The sequence below is a fragment of the Typopeltis vanoorti genome, chromosome 22, assembly GCF_054136105.1.
Source record: "Typopeltis vanoorti isolate ZY-2024b chromosome 22, IOZ_Tvanoo_1.0, whole genome shotgun sequence".
Classification (NCBI taxonomy): domain Eukaryota; kingdom Metazoa; phylum Arthropoda; class Arachnida; order Uropygi; family Thelyphonidae; genus Typopeltis; species Typopeltis vanoorti.
Window position 1 is genome coordinate 64,789,454 of NC_143570.1, and position 22,861 is coordinate 64,812,314.

Here is a 22,861-nt window from a genome sequence, read left to right on the forward strand (position 1 = left end):
CACCACACAAGCTGAAGAAAAGCAATTATATAGTAAGCCTCTGCAACTTTTTTGGTTCAGCCAATACCAAGAAGGTAAAAAGGAATTTCTTCAACTATCAAAGAAGCATGGAGGATTTGGACTTCCAGTCCAAATCCTCCATTTTTCGATAGATAGCTTTGCTTAGATAGCTCCTTATGCTATCTAAGCAATAGAGCTTATGAAATCCACACATTTCATCCTTCCATCTCATTGATGGTCTACCCCTTCCTCTTTTTTCCAGGAACTTTACCTTCTATTTCTGTTCTGAGAAGTCCCCCTTTCATCCTTTCAATGTCTCCAAAATATTTTAACTTTCTTCTGTCAATATCCTTAAGGATCCTTAAAGTTCTACTGATCTTATCTAACTCCCATTCATTTGTACATCTTTCAGTATATGATATTCTCGACAGCCTTCTGTAACACCACATCTCAAAATTGGATATCCGTTTCTTATCTGACTTCTTTAGGTTCCAAGTTTCACATCCATAAGTCGCTGTTGGAAAAACAACTTCCAAAATCCTCAACTTTGTTCCCATGGAGATAGATCCATCGTCCAGATTTTAGACAAGTCTCTGACTGTTGTTTTGGCCATTCCTAACCTCCTTCTAGCATCATCTGAACATATAATGTTCAGTAATGTGACGAATAACGAACAGTTATTCGTCACATTAATAATGGATCCCATTTACTCAAACTTGTTGAGTTCTTCAATTCTTTCTCCATTAAGGTATGCTTGTTTCTCAAGAGCTTCCCTGTTTGTATTTCATTTGAGAACCATAACCTTTGGCTTACTAGGATTGAGTCAAAGTCCTTTGTTATTACTGATCTTGTTAACTTTGTCAAGAATTAGTCCTAGTTCTTCCATGTCATTACAAAGGAGTAGGGTATCATTCATCAGCATACCTCAGATTACTGATCAATCTACATCCTGTCCGAATTCCTCTCTTGAGATCATCCAATGCTTCATACATGATGTCCTCTGCATATATACTAAACAAATGAGGAGAAAGTAAATATCCTTGCCTAACTCCTTTTCCAACTTGAAGCTAGTCAGTCAATCCAACACCTGTTCTTATTGTGGCTTCTTGCTCCCTGTACAAGTTGGCTATCAACCTGATAGTTTGTTGAGGAAAACCCATTCTTTTCATTACTTCCCACAGTTTCACATGCTCACCACAGTCAAAAGCTTTAGAGTAGTCTAAGAAACATATTACCAGAGGGATTCTGAATACTTTATATTTTTTTTATGATCTATCTAAGGCAAAGGATCTGATTTCTGGTGCCTTTCCTAAAACCTGCTTGTTCCTCAGGCATCTCTGCCTCAACTTTGGGCTCAATCCTATTTAGCATGTTCCTGAATAAAATTTTGCTTGCATGAGATAATAAACTAATAATTCTGTAGTTCTTGTATACCTTCATATCACCTTTCTTATGTAGTGGTATGAAAACCATCTTCTTCCAGTCTCTGGGCCATGATCCTGTCTCCCATATCCTTGTAATCAATCTATGAAACACTCTTATCCCTCCATCCCCTGTGGTCCTAATTAACTCTGCTGGGATTTCATCTATGCCTGGGGCCTTATTGCTGTTAAGCTGCTTAATTGTTCTTTCAACTTCATGCCTAAGTGGAGACGGTTCCAAATCAAACTTTTCCTGGCGAGAGGGCTCCACATTTTCTTTATCCACTCTGCTGTGCAGTTCCTCACAGTATTCTTTCCATCTGTTTTTGATTTCCAATTCTTCTGTTAGTAATGGTTCCATCCTGTCTTTGATGACATTCGGTTTGGGCTTAAACTTGTGCTTTAAGTCACGAACTAAGTAAAGCATCCTTTTATAATTATGCCGCCTCATTTGGAACTCGTTCTCTTCACATTTATTATTATAGAACTTTTCCTTGTCCTGCTTGATGGCTCTTCTGACTTCTCATAATCTCTTATATTCTTCAATCCCTGTGTCTCTTTGTTTTGTTTTTCCAACCGCCTTCTTTTGATTAGTTCCCATGTTGAATCTTATATCCATGGGTCTCTTGGTTTTCGTATTGGGCCGAGATACATCTTTGCCGTATACTGTATTATCACCTTGACTCCTTCCCAAAGCATTTCTGGTGAGTTCTCCTCATTGTTCTCCAAAAACTCATCCAGCTGAGTTGATGTTTCTTCTGTGAATTCATTAGGAATTACTTGAACATCCAATCTAGTGGGATTTCCCTTATCTGGAAGTTTTTGGAGTCTTACTTTGGCTCTTACTAGTTGATGGTCTGTACCAGAATCAGCTCCAGTACAAGTATGCACATCAGAGATGTTCATCTTCTACTGCTGGAGCCAGGATGTAATCAATCTGGTGCCTTGACTTATCAATGTTAGCTATCCAAGTATAGGTCTGTCGTGAGTGTTTCTGGAAGCAGGTATTGGTAATAACTAATCTGTTAGCAGCAGCAAATTCCAACAGTCTTTCACCACAGGTGTTACATTCACCCAGACCAAACATTCCACACTCTGGCCTGACTCTTATACTTTTTCCCACTTTTGCATTTAATTCCCCTAAGATGTAAAGTATGTCTCTCCTTGGTAGGCAGTCCAAAACAGTTTTTAAGGTTTCACAGAATTCCTCACTTTCTTCTTCAGGCCTATCCATGTAGAGTGCATAAACTGCCACAATTAATACATTGGTAAGCTGAGTCTTAAGTCTAATAAAAAGTATCTTATCATTAATGGGGTACTGCCATTGGCTACTTTTTAACATTAACTAGATGGAGTAAATCAAGTAGCAGAAACAGATTAAATTCTGCTGCCCCCATCCTTGAATCCCATCCACTCTATGCTTTTTATTATGTTCTCATTCCTACTTTAGCCTGTTGTTGATAATGCAAAAAAAAGAACAGTATTAAATAGACTTCAGCTGTTGATTAAGGTCCTTGAGTTTTTTGAATGACAGTATAGCTTGCTAAAATTTGCTTGATCTGTGATCTCTAGAGAGAAAGGAATTAAAGAGTATAACTAGAATGAGAAGAATAAAATCCCAGTCCTCTCAGTAAAGTTCCTTCCTAGACTGTCAGTTTCTGGAAATTTTCTTTTCTGGCATTCTTCGCATGTGGCATTCACTTCAGCTGCTTTAATGGGTCTCTTGAGCACATTTTGAATATGAACAGGAAAGGCAGTAATGTTTTCGAAGAGTTATAGTTTTAGTTTTCCAAGGTACCATTGTCTTCAAATGGATGTTCATAGTGTTTTTTACAGGAGGCAAGCACTACTGTGATGAACATCTTCACTATCTATACAGATTTGGGTGAATGTCCATTTATTTGTGGAATTTGGTGAAATGTCTGTTAAAGAGTGCAGTGCTGAAGGGCTATCTACTAAGTGCTGCTGCATGTTTATTTTAATATTCTTCTTTCTTCTGCTTGTTTCTGCTTTTTCAGATGATGAGACTACATCATCTGAAAAAGCAGATATCATTAAATGGATTGTTGTGACCCAGTTTCTCTCTTTACAAAAGGTCTTTTAACTTTTTCCTTTTGAGGAAGACATGTTCCTTTCCACAGTCAATCATGTTCTGCTTTACTGCTTCTGTGAATTTCGATCATGCATTGAAAACAAAGACAAAGGAATCAAATTCAAGCCTAGAAGTCATGGAATATCAATTGGTACATGGAATGTCCACACTATTGTCAACTGGAAAATTGCAGTTGCTTCAAGAAGAAATGAAGAAATGCAGATGTGACATCTTGGATATTTCAGAAATGAGATGGGCACTGTCAGGAGAAACAAATTTTGGAAGAATTCTCTGGTCAGGAAATGAAAGTAAGCATGAAGCAGGCATAGGTTTCCTGCTAAGTAACAAGGCCTGTCAAGCCCCGCGGAAAGGATAATGGTTGCAAAATTTAGTGCCCAACCATTTAATATCACGACCAGTGGTGGCTCATGACTTGAAATCGTGAGGGTGCTGCAACTTTTGAAATATACATAAACACTGTAAGTACAGTGTATACGTGTTTGGATAAAATATCAAAATTATGGTAAAAATATTTTAAAAAATTAAACATGAAAAAATAGTGTTTATTATCGACAAAATTATATAGTTTGGTATAATTCAAAATTACTTAAAAATAAAATCCATTATCATAACCCCAATAATGTTCTAAAATAAAAACTATAACAAATGTTATGTCTTTAATTGTAATGTTCAAATATTTAAAGAGACAGAGTAAACACGATAAGCACTACAAATACTAACAACTGGTGTAAGCTGCATATAAACAACAGTGGAACTGCATGACGGACAGTGCCGCATTACGCTAATAGCTCGCATCTCACTATGACATACATATTCTTGAAGCTTGCACGGGTAGTAATTTCACGCTGTGGTAAACACAGTGCTGCTAGCATCCTTCACCCTCCTAAGTGCTAGAAGATGAATTATTATTATTTTTTATACAAAATAAGAGAATTGTATAGGATTGTTGATGATAAAATTAAACTTTACAAGTAAATATAAATAAATTAATAAATATATTTATGTATTGAGAAAAATTGGGGGTGCTGCAGTTCCGCAGTGCCTATGAATGAGCAGCCCCTGATCATGACCATTCAAGTATATACTCTCACTGTGGAGAGTGATGAAGACATTGAGAGATTTTACAGAGATCTACATTGAGAAATTGATGAGGTCCCAAAGCAGGATATACTCATCATTGGAGGAGACTGGAATGCAAAGACTGGCAGAAATAACACAGGATTGGAAAAGGATATGGAAAAATTTTAATATGGAGAAAGAAATGAACGTGGAGAGATGCTTCTGGAATTTGTCACTGATAATAACCTGATGATTTGCAATACCAAATTCCAACAAAAAGATTGTCATAAATGGACATGGCACTTCTTCGATTGCAGGCGTAGGAATATGATTGCCCTGATATTAATAGACGAGAAATAGAGAACATCAGTTTAACAGTGCAGATCATTTCAAGGAGCTGATATTGATTTAGACCATAGCTTAGTGATTGTGAATATAAGACTAAAACTGAAACAAAAATACAAAGGAAAGTTCCAAAAATGTTGAGCTCTTAAGACTAAATGAAGAGAGGTTAAGAACACCACATCAGGACATACAGCAAACCAAGCTTAAGACCACAAGTGACAAACAAAATATAAATAGTCGAGCAGAACGACTGACTACAGCACTGAAAAATGGGTAGAGGAAGTAATTCCTGAAAGAGAGAATATCAACAAGAAATGGATAACTCAGGAAACCCTGAAATTGCTACAAGAAAAAAGAAAAAAGAGAACTGAAACATAAAAGAGATTTCAGAGGTAGCAGATGAGTTATACCATTAAAAATGTAATAAAGTATGGAAAACAGCAAGATCTGATAAAGCCAAATGGCTGGATGTCCAATACAAAGACATTGAACATTACTATGAAAAACACAAAACTAGAGAGGTCTATATATTGTTGGAGGTAGAGGAAATAAGAGATCTGGGGGTGATAGTGGATAAGGATCTAAAATTTAGGGGGCACATCGCCAAAATTGTGAAGACAACACAAAGACTTCTGGGAATGATGCGGAGGACACTGACATGTAGAGATAGGGAAATTCTTGTTCCATTGTATAACGCTTTGATTAGGCCACACATGGACTATTGTGCCCAGATTTGATCACTGGGTTTTCAAAAGGATGAAGAGATGTTGGAAAGTGTCCAAAGGATACTGACTAAGGTAGTTTCTAACCTCTGGAATGTTGAGTATGAGGAAAGATTGAGAAGATGTAATTTGCAGAGTCTGGTGGAGAGAAGGAAGAGGGGAGATATGATAGAGACCTACAAGTTGGTAAGGGGTTACTATAAGATCAGGGGAGAACCAGAGGTCATCCCTGGAAACTGTATAAAGAGGGTGTGAGTAGGTGAGTGAGAGGCAGGTTTTTTTCGTGCAGAGTTGTGAATGATTGGAATGCCTTTCCTGAGAGTGTGGTGTCTGCAAGGAGTTTGAGTGTGTTTAAGATACGGTATGATGAGAAGTGTGTGTGATAAAAGGACCTCCAGAATGAGTCTTTGACTCCATGCAGTCTTGGGAAATAATAATAATAAATAATAATAATAAACTTATAAGAAATGTCAATAGGAAGTGGCAAATAAGATCATTAGCAGTCAAAGATGAAGATGATAAAGTATTGATGGATATACACAGATGGACAAGATATTGCAGTGAACTATATAAAAATTAACAAAATAATTATTTATATGATGAGCCAAAGGCTTCAATTCGGCGACATAACTTGTTTAAAAATTAAGGAATATAACATTCCATATTGTTTCTTAGCCGAATAAGAAACTCAAAGAGTTTCATGCTGAATATAGAAACTATATAAAGTTCGGCGATTCCAAGCATAAGCAAATACCTGGATGGTGTTACAACTGACCCTTTAGGGAGTGCAACACTGAGGCAACTCATGTAAAATGTGGAGCAAGCTCCGATCACTATTATTGATATTTATTTACCCATAATATGAATTTAACTCTTAAGAGCTGTATTTATTCAACATTATGAGAGAAGGTCACTACCCAGACCGGTTTCAACCTTTATTGAGGTGGGTGAGAGTAAAGAATAAACCCATCATCGGCCTATTGAAAAATAAAGGGGTCAGAGTGCCCCCAAAGAGAAGTAAAAGGGGGGTAAGGAAGTGACAGAGAGGTCAAGGTGGGTTGCTGGGGGGGAGGGGAGGGGAAGAGGAGAGGAAGCGGAATAGGATGGGAAGGGCGGGTGGGGAGGTGGGGGATAGGGAAAAAGAAGAAAAATAGGCCTCAGCTCATTATTCTCATCTTGCTAGCTTAAAGCTATCAAGTGATATTTCCTTACCCTCCTCAGGGATCTGCCTCAAGAAATCAAAAGGACCACGGAGGTAGCCGGTGCCCAGGTGACCGCCCCTTCAGGGCAGCCCGCCTCGAGTTGGCCTGCGCTGCCTGGGTTTTTCCTCTAAACTACCTCTGTGGGAGACCAGGAAACAAAACAGACCTCGGGGGCGGGGGGACGCAGAGACCAAGAAGATGACTCGTAGTGGAGCTGCTGCTGCAGATGGAGATCTTAAAGCAGCAGCAGGCAGAACTTGATGGTGTTGTTTCTGACAGTACACAGGATTGGAGGTGAACACCACTTGTTGTTAAATTTGGTGTCACCCAGAGCCTCTCTCTCGAGATGTAAAAATCTTCTTAAGGAGCCATAGAACATGTAGAGGACGATCCGAGAGAGATCCAACAGACTCGGAGGATTAGCATAGTTGGAAAATTTTTTCCTAATCTTCCAGATGTGATATTTGAATTCATTGATGATAAATACTAGTAACTTCTGCCTGTTGTTGGCTGGTGGAGCGAACTGCAGGAAGATCACTTGCTCCTGCAGTAGGAGGGGGATGCAGAGCACGTCGCTTAGCCTCCTCCAGATGAAGATGGAGATGGGACACCCGTAGAAAGCGTGCTCTACAGTGTCCGGGCTCCAGCAGAAGCTACATAATGGGTAGAGGTTGTTGTTGAACCACCACTTATTCACATTGATTGGAAGGTGTCCATAGGCTATCCTCCAGACCAGGTCCTTTCTCGACGGGTAGCCTCGATGTTTAGATAGGTGGCCGAAGAGGATGTCATTGTTGTTGATTCCTAGATCCGGAACGTCAGTATGAAGGATGTTAAGGAGATGATCATACCACATCTTGCTGTTCCGGATCCCGGCAGTGTTGACACTCGACGAGCGGAGTTGTTGTACTAGCTGGCAAAGTCTATTGTAATCCTCTGGAACAATATCCGCCTTGGGACCCTGGTGGGCTGGGATCCCAAAAAGGGGAAGCTTGAAGCCTAAGAAATACCGCACAGGATAGCTGCAGGGATGGTTGGTCTGTAGTATCCTGCTAAGATGGAAGGCGGTATTGCTCAGGTATTTGATGTTAAGGACGGGGAGGCCAAAGCCCCCCAGCTTCTTCGGAAGTTGAAGGATCTTCATGTCAACCTCCTGGCGTAGACTGCCCCAGAAGAACTTCAAGGGTTTCCTGTGAAGCCGAAGTTCTTGATCTTCGCTGATGTTTGTTATATTTACAACGTGCTGGTACATAGGGCACAAGATAGTCTTGATGACAGTAGCCCTAGAGGAGAGCGACAGCTGTCTGTTTGTCCAGTCCTTGAGACGCTCGACTGTGGTGTTGATAAGTTGTTGAACGTTGAGCACGGGCTCTGCTGCAAATGAGACCCCCAGGATGGTGAGGGGGTCTCCTGTAGGGACGAGACCCATGGGGATGTTGTTTAGGTCCCAGACTCCATACGTCTTGATCTTAGTTTTGTCGGGGTTGGGTGTTAACCCCGACACTTTGAACCTCTCTAAGATGTTGAAGAAGCTCTGTATGGAGTCGTTGTCCCTGAGGGTGCCCACCACGTCGTCCGCATATGCAATTACTTTGGAGTCATCCGTGGTGAGTGGTAGTGGAATCCCTCTCACAGCTCTTGAGCTGTTGACTGCCCGTAGAAATGGCTCAAGGGCTAGTGCAAAGAGCAGTGGACTGAGGGGACACCCTTGTTTGACCCCTTTCTGGATGTTAATGGGGTCCGAAAGGTGTCCATTGACGAGGAAGCAGGTGGAGCTGTTCATGTAGCTTCCTCTGATGATGGAAAGCAGTCCTCTGCTGACCCCGACTTTCTGCAGGATGTTGAACAGAAAGGAGTGCCGGACGCTGTCGAACGCTTGGTTGAGATCAATGGTCAGCAGTGCCATTGAGTACGTCTTAAGGTTGACCAGATGTAGCAGTTCTCGGATGAGGATGAGATTAAACTCCATCGATCGGCCAGGAACACCATACACTTGTGTGCTGTTGATGACGTATCTCATCCCCAGCTTCAGTCTGTCATTGAGAACACGGGCGAGGATCTTGTAGTCCGTGTTCGACATACTGATGGGCTTCCAGTTTTTGATGTTGGATGGATCCCTGTTGGCTTTGGGGATGAACACTGTATGGCATTCCACGAATTCTCGCGGCACGTTCCCTGTGTTGAGAAAGTTGTTGAATAGTGCCACGAGAATGGGAAGGATGTAGTCCCAGGCTTCTCGATAGAGTTCTGTGCTTAGTCCGTCTGGCCCAGGTGCTTTCTTCGTATGGCACTGCTTGAAGGCTGATGTTATTTCGGCCGCTGTAATTGGTGCATCCAACCCTGCTTGGATGTGTACAGGGAAGGGGTCAATATTCCAACAGGAGTAATCTTGGGGGGTTACTGTTATCCTGGTAGAGGGTGTTGTAGTACCCCCAGAAGGCCTTCAGGATGTCAGGTGTTGTGGTGTAAGTACACCCGCCTTCAGTGATGGTGGTGATGGTTCTCTCCTGTCGAAAATTGACATAGCGCCTGTTTTAGAAAGCAGCCGATTGCCTGTCTTCCAAGCGGAGGTGGAGTCGGATTTTGGTGTTCTTGTCTTCCACTTCAATGTCGAGATTAATGTCACGGATGGCGTTGTGACATGGAAAGCCTTGGCATTGGCTGGCCACGAACCAGCTTCTTTCCTTGTATAGATCACAAAGCCGAGATCTTCTGAGAAAGGCACGTTCTAGGCCCCATTTTATCATGTTTTCTTTGATGTTAGATTTTAGTTGTGCCCACGCGTCCCAGTCCCAGCCAGCGGTGCTCCAAGTGGAGCACAGTTGGTTAAACTTAGCCGAGAACAAGGACGGGAAGTCTGGTGGTAACTTCCAGGGGCCCGGACCAACTTCTACTGCTTCTAGTGGATGATAAGTGAGCACAACCATTTTGTGGTCCGAGATGGTATAATTAATTTGAATGTGCCTTATGGCTTCGGATCTAGAGACAAGGGAGGGTGACAGGTAGAACCGGTCGAGCCGTGTGCTGATACCTTGGCCTGTCCACGTATAATCCCGACAGTAGGGGTTGTGATCCCTCCAGATATCCGTTAGCTGGAGATTCTTGAGGTGAATTCCCAGTTGCCTGTAGCCAGCAGTACCTGTATTGGGATTACCCCCCACTTTATCGTAGGCTGGGTCCGCCACGCAGTTAAAGTCCCCCATCAGAATGACGTGATGGGCGCCATATAAGTAAGTGTAAAGTGACTGGAAGAAAGTCGATCTTGATGTTGGATCTGCCGGGGCGTAGATGTTAATGTACCTGGTGGTACAGCCCCGGTACTTCCAGTCAATGGCGAGAACTCTCCCTTCTGCATCCCTCTGGATGTTATAGAAGGCTCCGAGGAGGGGGGCTAGCATAAGTACCCCAACCCTGGTGCTGTTTCTGTTGCCGAAGCTCCAAAACGATGTTACGGGGTACTTATGGCTTAGTTCTTGCATGTCCTTGTAGTGGAAAAAGTGCGTTTCCTGCAGGAACAAAAGCCGGATGTTGAACGTTAGCATGAGCTTCCACACCTCCTTTTGTTTTGATGGTGAGCGGAGCCATCTGATGTTGAGCGAGGCAACGCAAAAAGGGGGTGGCGGCATTATGATGTTTTACGTTGTTATACCCGACCTAGGTCTTTGATTCGCAATTGCTTGACGTATTTTATTAAGGCTTTAATTTGTGGGGGGGAGGTAGTATATCCCGCACCTTGCAGACCAGCTGCCAGTTCTGCATACGAGCTCGAGAGGACCTCGAACTCGTGACAACTTTTCTTAATCTTGAAACTTGCTAATTTATTATTTACTATCTGATGGTCAAAGCAGTTGAACTGGGAGCCGGTATGTCTACTAATTTTAGCATTAATGCTCTCTTGATGGCGGGAAGGGGTTTCCACCTCCATTTCGGACTCAGTTGTTGTTGAGTCCGTGCTTTTTCTGGAGCGGCTTCGATGTTTTTTCCCCATTTTAGGGAAAGCCTGCTCCTTCCTCTTCTTAGGAGGTTCTTTGGGGGGTGGAAGTTGATGTTTCCCTTCCTCTGTCTTCTGTTCTTCTGCAGGGTGGACGCTGACTACTATAGGGGAAATATTAGAAGCTTCTACAGACGAAGCCTCCTCTGATGTTGTTGAGGGGGGGATAACTGATGAAGTGTTATCCATAGCTTCATCTGTATCCTCGGTTGTTCGTTGTTCCTCTGTCGCTGGTAGTGGTACAGTTGAAACGACCAAGGGGGGAACTGTTTCCTCAGCTGATGTTGTTGCTAGGGGGGGGAAACAGTACCTTCTGCTGTTGATGGTGCAGGACGTTTCGTAATTTTCCCTAGAACTGTTTGAGAGAATGTTTTCTCCCCGATGGTGTTGGGGAGTACCGGAAATTCATCGGCATCTTGAGCAGGCTGCGGGTTCAACGGTTCAATCGGTGCCCCTGCCCGCTCTGCAAATGTGCGCAGAGGACACGATGTTATTTTGTGCTCTGTATTGGAGCACTTTCGGCAGGGGTGTGGGCACTGGCTGGAGATGTGCCCGACGCCGACGCAGTTGAAACACTTGGCTCGGGGACCGTCACTACCCAGATGTTCGGTCGAGCCACATCGCAGACACTGTCTTTGTACCCCGGGATAATTAACCATGACACGCGACGTGCCGATGGTAACGAGGTTGGGCACTGGCTGTCGCATGTCCATGGTAAAGGTGACTTCGCCGGAGTACCAGGCGGGGTCCTCCTTAGAGACGCTTGTCTTTATATTACTCACTTTCCCCCACTTACTAAAAGTTTGTACAAGCACGTCTTCTCCGGTTTCTAGATATTCCATAGGGAAGCGGTCGATCTTAATTTGACGTACTTGTGACCCCACCATGGTAGGGGTCACCTGCTTCCCTTGGACGGGGAAACCCTTCAGAAGTTGATCTCTCGAAGCTAAATTCTTGACTACTATGAGAAATCGTCCTCCTCCATACGGGGTGAAGGAGTAGATGTTAGAAACTCCTATTATCTCCTTAAGGGCTGTAGTGAGTGCTCTAGGATCCTCCATTCCTGGAATCTCCACTCCTAATGTCCGGGTCCTGGGGGGGACGGGGATTACTCTGCTCATTTTTATTCTCTGCGTTCTAGAAAAAAAGAGACCTAAGACTCTGTTAAGAAAATCCCGTAGTGCATATAAACGCACTACCAGCAAGTTAGTAGAGTTAGTACTAAGAATACAAAAGGTTAGTACAACAATCTAAACAACAAGTATAAATAACAAAATATTAGTAAGTAACAAATTCAACAATGAATGAATACAATACTGTCCTGCGGCAATCGAGGTCTCTTTAGTGAGTAGGTAGACCTAGTTAATACCAAGTTTGTAGCAAACAGAACCTACATCCCTTTTACGAGTATTGCCAAGAGGTGTCCTAATAACTTATTAATTATATGATGAGCCAGAGGCTTCAATTCAGCGACATAACTTGTTTAAAAATTAAGGGATATAACATCCCATATTGTTTCTTAGCCTAGGTCTACTACTCACTGATGAGACCTCAAAAAAGGTTGAAACCAGTCTGGGTAGTGACCTTCTCTCATAATGTTGAACAAATACAGCTCTTAAGAGTTAAGTTCACATTATGGGTAAATATCAAGAATAGTGATTGGAGCTTGCTCCACCATTTACACGAGTTGCCTCAGTGTTGCACTCCCCAAAGGGTCAGTTGTAACACTATCCAGGTATTTGCTTACGCTTGGAATCGCCAAACTTTATATAGTTTCTATATTCGGCATGAAACTCTTTAAGTTTCTTATTCGGCTAAGAAACAATATGGGATGTTATATCCCTTAATTTTTAAACAAGTTATGTCACCAAATTGAAGCCTTTGGCTCACTATATAATTAATAAGTTATTAGGACACCTCTTAGCAATACTCGTAAAAGGGATGTAAGTTCTGTTTGCTACAAACTTGGTATTGACTAGGTCTACCTACTGATCGCCAGAGGTTCCTATTTCCAGCAACCCTGATAGAGAGCTCTCCATGTTCCAGAGCTCTCCATGTTCCCTGGTCCTAGTGGTAAGATCGTTTGCAATCTATTTTTTTTTTTTTTTTTTTTACTGTTGTCTAATTTTGCCTTGTGCCTGTTCCCTGTTTGCCAAAATCTCCTAGACTAGCTAGAGGTGGATTCGGCAAACAGGGAACGCTTGGCCCTGGTTCTGAAAGTCCCTCCATTCTGGGACTTAGTTTTTTTTTCTCTAAATCATGATTTCTTTTTCACCGCGCGTCATGACCCTTGGCATAGAAGCTGACGCTGACACACCGAAGAGGATGTGGGCGAAAGCTCTTAGCGAAGCAGTAGGGTCAGAAAATATAGTTGGCTTTACCCCTTATGGAGCAGGCAGGTTCCAGGTAGTAGTAAAGAATGTGGAAACCAGGAAAAAGTTAAGTAAATGACTAGAATGTCAAGGGAAAAAATTTTTTCCCTTTGTAGTAGGAAGTGTTTTCAAGATAATAAGAATTGAGAGGTTCCCTGTAGAATATCTGGAGGGGGGAACCGAAATAATCAACAAAGTGTTTTCGAAATGGGGAGTCGTACGTGACATAAAAATCGCTAACGATACAGACTTCCCCGACTGGAAGACTGGCGAGGTAACTGTCCATATGGAAATGAAGGCCGAAGTCCCCAAATTTGCCTTTCTAGGCTCTGCCGGGGTAGTAGTTAGCTACCCTGGAGTTAAGAAACAGTGCTATAAGTGCAGTTCTCTGGAACATCTAGGTAAAGACTGCCCCAAGAACAATGCAGGAACTGAATGGCGGCAGGACATGCCCTACCACAGTGTGAGGCACCTTGCCTTAAATGTGGCACCATAGATCACAAAGTAGACACCTGCCCATCCAGAAACCAGGCAGAAAGGATGGGAGGTGCTATCACGCCAGCCACAGTAACACCAGCATTAAATATTAATGACACAGAACGGGAAGACTTCCCAACCCTGCAGGTTGCACATAACACAATAGCAACAGGGAAACAAAAACGCAATAAGAAGGAAGCGCCCATAACTAAGAATGCAGAAACGACCAGCAAAGAAAGAACAGAGGAAGAAGAAACAGCCAAGGATCAAGCCACCACCACAGAAACCGCAGTGGAAGAAATAAAGGAACGCAACCAACAAGAAACTACCACTTTAGATACAGAGAAGGAAAACGAAGCAGAGGAAGAATGCGAAACGGAGGAAGAAATGGAAACTACTAAAGAAGAAGGTACACAAAAGCGGTCACAAAGCCCTGAAGAAGGAAATATTAAAAAATCAAAACCAGATAACATAACCTCATCAGAACAATCAGAAGCTGATGAAATGGAGACCAAAACAACAATACAGGAAGAGGTTGAAGAATTTTCTGTAGAAGAAATCAAACTAGTTATGGGTGAAAATATGTTTAAAAATGGGTTTGCAATAATAAAGAAATGGAGAGGACCCATCGAATCCGCAGATAGTGTATTCTTAACAATGTACAGAGAAGATGGGCCAACGTTCCTACTTCGGAAAGGAATTATAAGTATGAAACGGAAGGATATCTATATCGAGGACATAGCCACGGCCGTGCCCAAGCAGGTAACAGGTCATCTGGGCCTGACAGAGGTCGAGAGTAAGTACTTCTGCAGAACTTTGAGAAAGTTAACAGAATCAGAGATCAAAGAAGACACTGACTGGGTTGGACGTAAATACTTCCAATGGTTATGACAGATAGGAAAGTGTTGAGTTAGTTCATGCAGGAGGGGGTAAAAAAAAAAAAAAAAAAAAAAAATCGCTTGCCCCAACAGGTTTATGATTATTAGTCCACAAAGGAGGGGGTAGACCTGAGAACGCGGGCTGCAAAGGCTTATGTTGAGGCGGTGCAGCTCCTTGTGGGCTGCATCAGGTTCTTGGGCCAGGTTCTTCCCCCACCTCTCAGTTCTCTGGTTGATAAAGTCCACCTCAATACGGATCCCGCTATCGCAGTTTTTTATTATTTATTATTTTTTTTCAGTTGTAAGGCATAGTTTAAGAATAATCTAAGTTCCAAATTTTAACAAACATTTTTAGTTTTTTTAGGGGTTACGAGATGACGTCTCCAGACACCTGGATTAATGTAATCTAAAGTTATGTTTTTCGGATAACGTGAAGTGTAAATTTTAAGTTTTTTTTTTTCGAACAGGTGTAAGTAGATTATGTTTTACATACCTTTTAGCCACAACCTCTGGGTTACACAGCTAAACAGATTGACTGAGTCCTCTTTTTACCTCCTACTATCCTACTCTACCTTTTTTTAACTTCCCCTATTACTACCTGCTGACATTCAACAATCTTTATATTCCAAAGGCCGATGATGAAAGACATCAACTCCCATTCTACCTACTCACTAATAAGACCTTAAAAAAAGTTGAAACCAGTCTGGGTAGTGACCTTCTCTCATAATGTTGAACAAATACAGCTCTTAAGTTCACATTATGGGTAAATATCAAGAATAGTGATTGGATCTTGCTCCACCTTTTACACAAGTTTCATCAGTGTTGCACTCCCTAAAGGGTCAGTTGTAACACTATCCAGGTATCTGCTTACGCTTGGAATCGCCGAACTTTATATTGTTTCTATATTCGGCATGAAACTCTTTGAGTTTCTTATTCGGCTAAGAAACAATATTGGATATTATATCCCTTAATTTTTAACTAAATAATACTGCAACAGAAATAATCAAAGAACTTAAAGCAATCTCTCTACCAGCAGAGATCATTGAAGATGACATCTTGGAACAGGAGGTGAGCAAGGCTATAAAACATCTCAAGAACAATAAGTCATGGAAATGACAACATGATAGGTATGATGATAAAATGGGAAAGAATTGGGTGTAAAAGAAATGCATAAGCTACATAATGAAATATGGAGATCTGGGTATGCCTCCGATGATTGGAAAAAATCAGTTTGGTTTGTCTTCATAATTATTATTATTAGTATTATTACCCGAATACCTCATCGAGTCAAACACTCATCTGGGAGGTCCTTTTAACACACACACACACACACACACATCTCATCATACCGTGTCTGAAACACGCTAAAACTCCTTGCAGACACAACACTATCAGGCAAGGCATTCCAATCATTCACAACTTTGCACGAAAAAAACCTGCCTCTCAATCCGATACTCACACCCTCTTTATACAGTTTCCAGGAATGACCAATGGTTCTCCCCTGATCGCCCACTAGTTTCAGTAGAACTTCTCCACCATTGATCCTATAACAACCCCTTACCAACTTGTAGGTCTCTATCATATCTCCCCTCTTCCTCCAGTCCACCAGACTCTGCAAATTACATCTTCTCAATCGTTCCTCATACTTGACATTCCAGAGGTCAGAAACTACCTTAGTCAGGAGACTGACTAAGGTAGTTTCTGACCTCTTTCTGAAGAGATGTTGGACCCTTTCCAACATCTCTTCATCCTTCTGAAAACCTGGTGACCAAATCTGGGCACAATAGTACATGTGTGGCCTAATCATAGCTTTATACAACGGAACAAGAATTTCTCTACTTCTACACGTCAGTGTCTCCCGCATCATTCACAGAAGACTTTGTGTCATCTTAATAATTTTGGCGATGTGTTCCCTAAATTTAGATCCTTATTCATTATCACCCCCAGATCTCTTATTTCCTCTACTTCCAGCAACATATTCTCACCAAGCATAAATTCTATATCCCATCTTTGTTTTCCAAATTTTAAAACCTTACCTTTTGAAACATTGAACACACATCCCCATTTCCATTCCCAATCACTCAATTTATTCAAGTCAATTTACCCAATCACTCAATTTACTCATAAGGCCACAACATCTTTGCTACTCTTTATGGTTCATCCCAACTTTAAATCATCTGCAAACAACTGAATATCTCCATCCAAATCTTCACCAATATCATTAATATACAAGTTAAACATTAATGGCCCTAAAACAGACACCTGAAGCACTCTACTAGTGACTTTCCTTTTCCTCGATATCGCACCCCCATACACAACTTGTTGATACCTCTCAGATTGCCAGTCTCCAACCCAATGCACTAATCTAATATCCAACCCCATCTGCTCAAGTTTGACTGTTAGCTTATCATGAGGTACTCTATCAAAAGCCTTTGCGAAATCCAAGTATATTACTGTGTATCATTCTCCTCTGTCCAAGGAAGCAATCACTTCATTGTAATAATTAAGTAATAATTAAATTGTAAGAATTAAGTAAAAAATATGACCTCCATTTAGCAAATCCATGCTGTCTATGAAGGTAATACCATTGTTGTCAACCCAACTCTGGATCCTAGTTCTCACAAGCTTCTCCAACAACTTAACCACAACACCTGACACACAGATAGGCCTATAGTTTTATGCTTGAGTTCGATCACCTCCTTTATGAAGTGGCACGATCTTGCCCTCCTTCCACTCTTTAGTAACTTGACCAAGTGCAAGACTCTTGTTAAAAAATATGTCAAGGTAGGAGTCAACTCCCTGGCACATTCCTTCAGAATATGTGGTGATATATTATCAAGTCCCACAGCCTTATTTACATCTAGTTTACTCAACTCCTCAAACACGCCTTGCTCACTTACTCTCCTCCCTATTATCAACTGCTCTCAATCTCCCCATGAAGTCACATTCACAAGACTGAAAGATCTTTATGAGCTGCTCATTAAGTATCTCCACCACACATTCTTCAACATGCTGTCTTTATACCATTTTTTCCAATCAATGTCATCCTTCCATCATCATTCTTTCTTTTTCGCTGGCTACATATCGAAAGAACTCCCTAGGATTCTTTTTGGCTTTGTTAGCTAACTGCTGTTCATACCACTATGGCTACTCTCACCAACCTAGTCACCCTACTTGCCTGATCTTTGTAGACCTTATGAAATTGGTTATTTCCACTTTTCTTATGCTGCCTCCACAATGCCCTTTTTTTCTGTATCGAATGCTTAATGTCTTTATTCATCCATCTCACACCTACCTTATTTAACCTTCTCACCCTTGGAATACATTTAGACATTGCATCTACTAGATAGTTTTTGAAAATCACCCAAGCTGCATCGATCTCTTTTCCAGCTAACTCCTCATTCCACGCTACACCCGCAAGCTGTCTCCTGAGCTATTCATAATCATCCCCCCCCTTGTAGTTCTACATATACCCTTTTCTCACAGGGGTCCTCGCACTGCTGTCAACCACCCAGGTAATCACCTCATGGTCACTCTCACACATTGATGGATGATTTGACACCTCATTTATAATTACATTCTCTAATGAGATGAACAAATCCAAGACCCTTAATCCTCATGTGCCCTCTGTTACATACTGTCTGAGGTAGTTATCCCTCATAAACTCAAGAAACTCATTTTCTTTTCTTCCAGTTGCTATCTCATCATTTCAGTCTCTATTGCCCTAATCAAAATCACCCATAAGGATAACCCTTTTCTTATTTACTTGGCTAATTTGACTATACATTTCACTATTACCACCATCCACATTACCTGTCTATAACAACATTCCACCTAGTATTTGATTCCATTCACCTCTATCTCACACGATACTGCCTCAAAACCACTGACACTATTTCCCTCTTGCATCTCTACCTTGTATGGACATAACTCTTTCTTTTTCATCAATAGCATTTCCCATCTCTTTTTTACCCCTTCTATCCTCACGAAATACGTCATACCCATCCATCTATATTCCTGTCAGGGTGTCATCCTCTTCCATCCAAGTCTAAATTATTCCGACAATCTTTAGATGAACAGAAACGATTAGTGCAACCGTTTCATCTGCCTTGTTTCTTATACTTCTAGCATTTGTATACAAAGACATCAGCTCATTTCTGGATCTACAGCTAGTTCTACTAATACCACTCACTCGATGCGATCTCTCCATGCTCGACTGGGGCCATTTCCCTTTCTGCTTCTTCATTTTAAAATACTTTTCAATTCCAACTGTTTCCTCTTGATCCCTGGTCATTCCATTCCTTTCCTGCCTACACATGCTATACTCCTCTTGGAACATCCACCTTTCTCATGCTGTGTACCCCTGTCCACCCTGAGCCTCCCCGTTTCCCTGCTCCTCTTGCACACCCATTCTCTCATTTTCTATACTCATACCACTCACTTCCCCATTCATTTCCACTTCTTCAATCTCTCCTGTCTTACTCTCTTGCTCTTCCGCATCACTCCCCTCTCGATCTGATTCATTCTCTCTATTCACTTCTCTACCTTCCAGCAGCAGTCTCTCTAAGCGACTCACACCATAACCATTCAAATGCAGTCCATCGCTCCCATACAGCTCACTTCATCCCTCAAACTCATTCCACACATTAACAAACTGTACTCCCATCTCCTTACATATTTCAGCCAGCATATCATTCATAATCCTTGCTCTCCACCTCATTTCACCACAGTCATTCCTAGGCAACACACTGACTACCCTTCTTGTCACACTATTCTTTTTTATCCTTCCAAGCAGACTCTTAATATCCATTCTGACACGGTCTTTGTCCGCTCTCAAATCATTCGTACCAATTAATACTATTAACTCTTTTGCTCGCTCCCGCCTTATATCCAATGCCTCAATCACTCTACTCATTTTACCACCCGGAAAACATACCTTGTGCATTCTATCCTCTAGCACACCTTTAATAATGGAGTCGCCATACAGTGCGACTCACTCATCTTTTGTTAACTCTTTCATGCCATCATGATTTATTTTAATAGTTTTAACTTGAATTCTCTTAATTTCATTCTGCATCCATTTCATTTCTTGCCTCATCCAATCCAATTCAACTTCCGAATCTCGCGACATATTCTTTCTCATTCAACCCTTCTAACTCTCAGTCCCCTCTTCTCACTTTCACTCTCATTCATCCTTCTTTTGTTTCTGTTCTTTCGGTCCAACATACGTCCAACTTTCGCTATTATTCTATTCAATTTAACTCTCATTCATCTTTCTTTGTTTTTGCTGTCATTCTTCTCACTTTCATGCCCGTTCATCATTCTTTGTTTTTGCACTTTCAGTTCAACATGTGTCCAACTTTCGCCATCATTAATTTTTTTCCGCTATCATTCATTCTTTCAATTTTTTTCATTTTTGATTTCTGCGTCGCGCCATTTCCAGTTTCATTCATTCTCTCAATTTTATTTCTTTCCACCACTCTCACCTCACTTTTGTCCCTTTTAACATCCATTACGGTTTTCAAATCGCTCTTTTTCTCTTTTTACTGATTTTTTAACATTTTTTTGCATCTCTTTCAAACGTGAACTCATTTTCCCCGCGACATTCTCGCTACTAACGCTTTCTGTCATGAATTTCATATTTGCATTTATCATTTCCTCGTTCAGGTCACAATTCGCACACACCCTTCTGACATCTGTTTTAAACATCCACAAATCATTTATGTAATCGAAAGAATACATATAACAGGCCTCACACCTATCGAAACGACTGATATCTAAATTAAAGTCATGGAATGACAATGCTGCCGCCATTTTTTTTTCCCTGCAGGTTACCAGGTCTAATAATAACGATTTCGTAATTAAGTTTACACAAGAAAATTCCCCCACACTAATAATACCGGTAGTGCACAATGTTTACAGCTGCTCTTACTCAAACAGTTACGCATATATATTTAATTATTCCTAGCATAACTTATCTCAATCAGTAGCTGTTCTTAGACACGTCCACAGCGCTTGGCTCCCTAGCACCCTCGATAAGAAAGGTAGTGTTTTAAAATGCTCCAATTACACAACTATGGCATTAATGAGTCATCTTGGCAATGTGCTGATGAAAATACTTACAGAATGCCTGAAGGGCCATATGAAGGCACATCTTCCTGATGAGTAAGCGAGATTTCGAAAATATCGAAGTGCAATGCATCAAATACTCACACTAAGACTAATAGCAGAGAAAGCTCGAAGAAAGAACAAAAATATATACTGCTGTTTGGTGGACTTTCAAAAAGCTTTAGATAATATTGACCAAAATATAACATGGGCAGTCTTGGAATCCTATGGTGGGGACAATAAATTGATCCACCTGTTGAAAGGTATAAACAGCCATGCACAAGCAACAGCCAGGATAGCAGGAGTGGCTGGAAATTGGTTTACCACTAGTCAACGCACAAGACAAGGGGACCCAATATCATCAGTCATCTTCATCACACATATGAGAAGAGCACTAGATAAGATTAAAGAAGGTGGAAGCATTTCAATAAATGGCATGAGAATAAACTACCTTTGTTTTGCAGATGACATCGTCCTGATTAAAGAAGATGTAGCAAGGCTAGGGCAGACACTGCAAACACTATACTTCTTCTTCTTCTGCAGTTTGTCCCACTTAAGTAGGGTCACTGTTTATGGTGAGTCTCCTTCATATCTTCCTTGGCTGTTACCACATCCAAGTTCTTCATCCTCAAGTCCTCCACCAGCTCCCTCCATCTCTTCTTTGGCTGCCCATTCTTCCTCCTCCCCTTCACATCCATCTGCATGACCCCTTTCTTCCCACATATTTGTCCTCCCTCCTCATCACATGACCCATCTCAATCATGTCTTCTGTATCGTCACTCCTAAGTTCATAACTTTCACCGTTCTCCCTCACATAGTTATTTCTCAGACAATCCTTTCTGGTCACACCACACATCCACCTAAGAATTCTCATCTTCGCTACCGCCATCCTGCTGATTATGCTGCAAACACTATACATAGATGGAAAAAGATATGGGATAAACATCAATTTTGAGAAAACTAAAACAATGATATTTGGACAACAGGAGTTACTGAACAAAGTTACCATACAAGTATTTCAACTAGAGAATGTGGAACACTTCACTTAACTTGGATACCACATGATGTATGACTTGGACCCAAAAAAAGAGGTAAAAATTAGAATAGCCAGAGCAACAGCTATCTTAAAAGCCATCGACAAAATATGGAAGAGCCAAGTTATAAAAACAATCAAAAGGAAACTACTTCTATTTGACCATATATGTAGAATGAACGATGCAAGGAAATTAGAAACACTGCTGTTTGGGATGATTGAAGGATAGAATGGAATAATGATGGCATCAGACACCAACAGGCATTTGATGCTATCATTATTCCAAATTGAACAGAGAATTTGGAGTTTGAATGAAAATATCAATGAGGGACCCCTTTCATATCTTTTATCATAATTTTTTTAATAGCATTGTTAAAATTGTTAAATTTTAAACAAATGTGTCTGCATTCTTCATAAAATAGTATTGAAGCATAGATTTTGCCTGCCATTAAATACTGCTTACTATAGTGAAGTATTGGAATGTAATAGAGATTTAAAAAGTAGCAGATTTGCATACCCCTTTCTTTAAGGTATTTATAATAATATATTTAAATGTTTAACAAAATCCTTAGTTCTTATTGTCAGTTAAAAATATCACCAGAAAAGCTTTTTAAAACATTTCTATGTATTTCCTAATATTAAACTTTGAAACTATTTGTTACAGAGGCATTTCAAATTAAAGAAAACTGCTCAGCCCTAGAGATACCGCTTTGTGATCCCGGTGAAGAATCAAAATTAGATGACTCAGGGATATGTCCAAAGTATTTTTGTGGTATGTCAGAAAAATTGTATTTTGCAATTTCATTTTATTTTTATTCATGTTTATTTTTAAGAATATTTACACTGAAATTACTACTTCTGCCGTGAAGCCTTATTTTTAACACAGAACTATTTTACCCCTTTTCTACTCCCTTTGTACCTTAGAGGAGCTGCCATTTCCCTTGCACATCCTCATAATACACAGGCTGATATCTCATCTAATCCCATCGCTGTACTTGCTTTAAGGTTCTGTGATGACCCAAGCACTTCCAATTTATCTATCTTTATTCTAGCATCAATCATTGTCGCATCTAGTACCGCATTATCTCCACTTGGATGGTATATACTTACAGAATGATCATTCAGTAAATCAGCTTTTTT

The 22,861-nt window shown here is 40.9% G+C and overlaps 1 protein-coding gene across 4 annotated transcripts in view; it reads left to right on the forward strand.

Annotated features, from left to right (window-relative positions):
* Positions 1-22,861, forward strand: part of LOC150094462 (hemocytin-like) — a 2,636,009-nt gene that overhangs the window by 2,322,268 nt on the left and 290,880 nt on the right. For all 4 annotated transcript variants that reach the window (XM_090412206.1, XM_090412207.1, XM_090412208.1 and 1 more), the window contains one exon: positions 22,386-22,493. In XM_090412206.1, the coding sequence (XP_090268332.1) occupies positions 22,386-22,493 (108 nt within the window). The remainder of the gene's footprint in view (positions 1-22,385; positions 22,494-22,861) is intronic.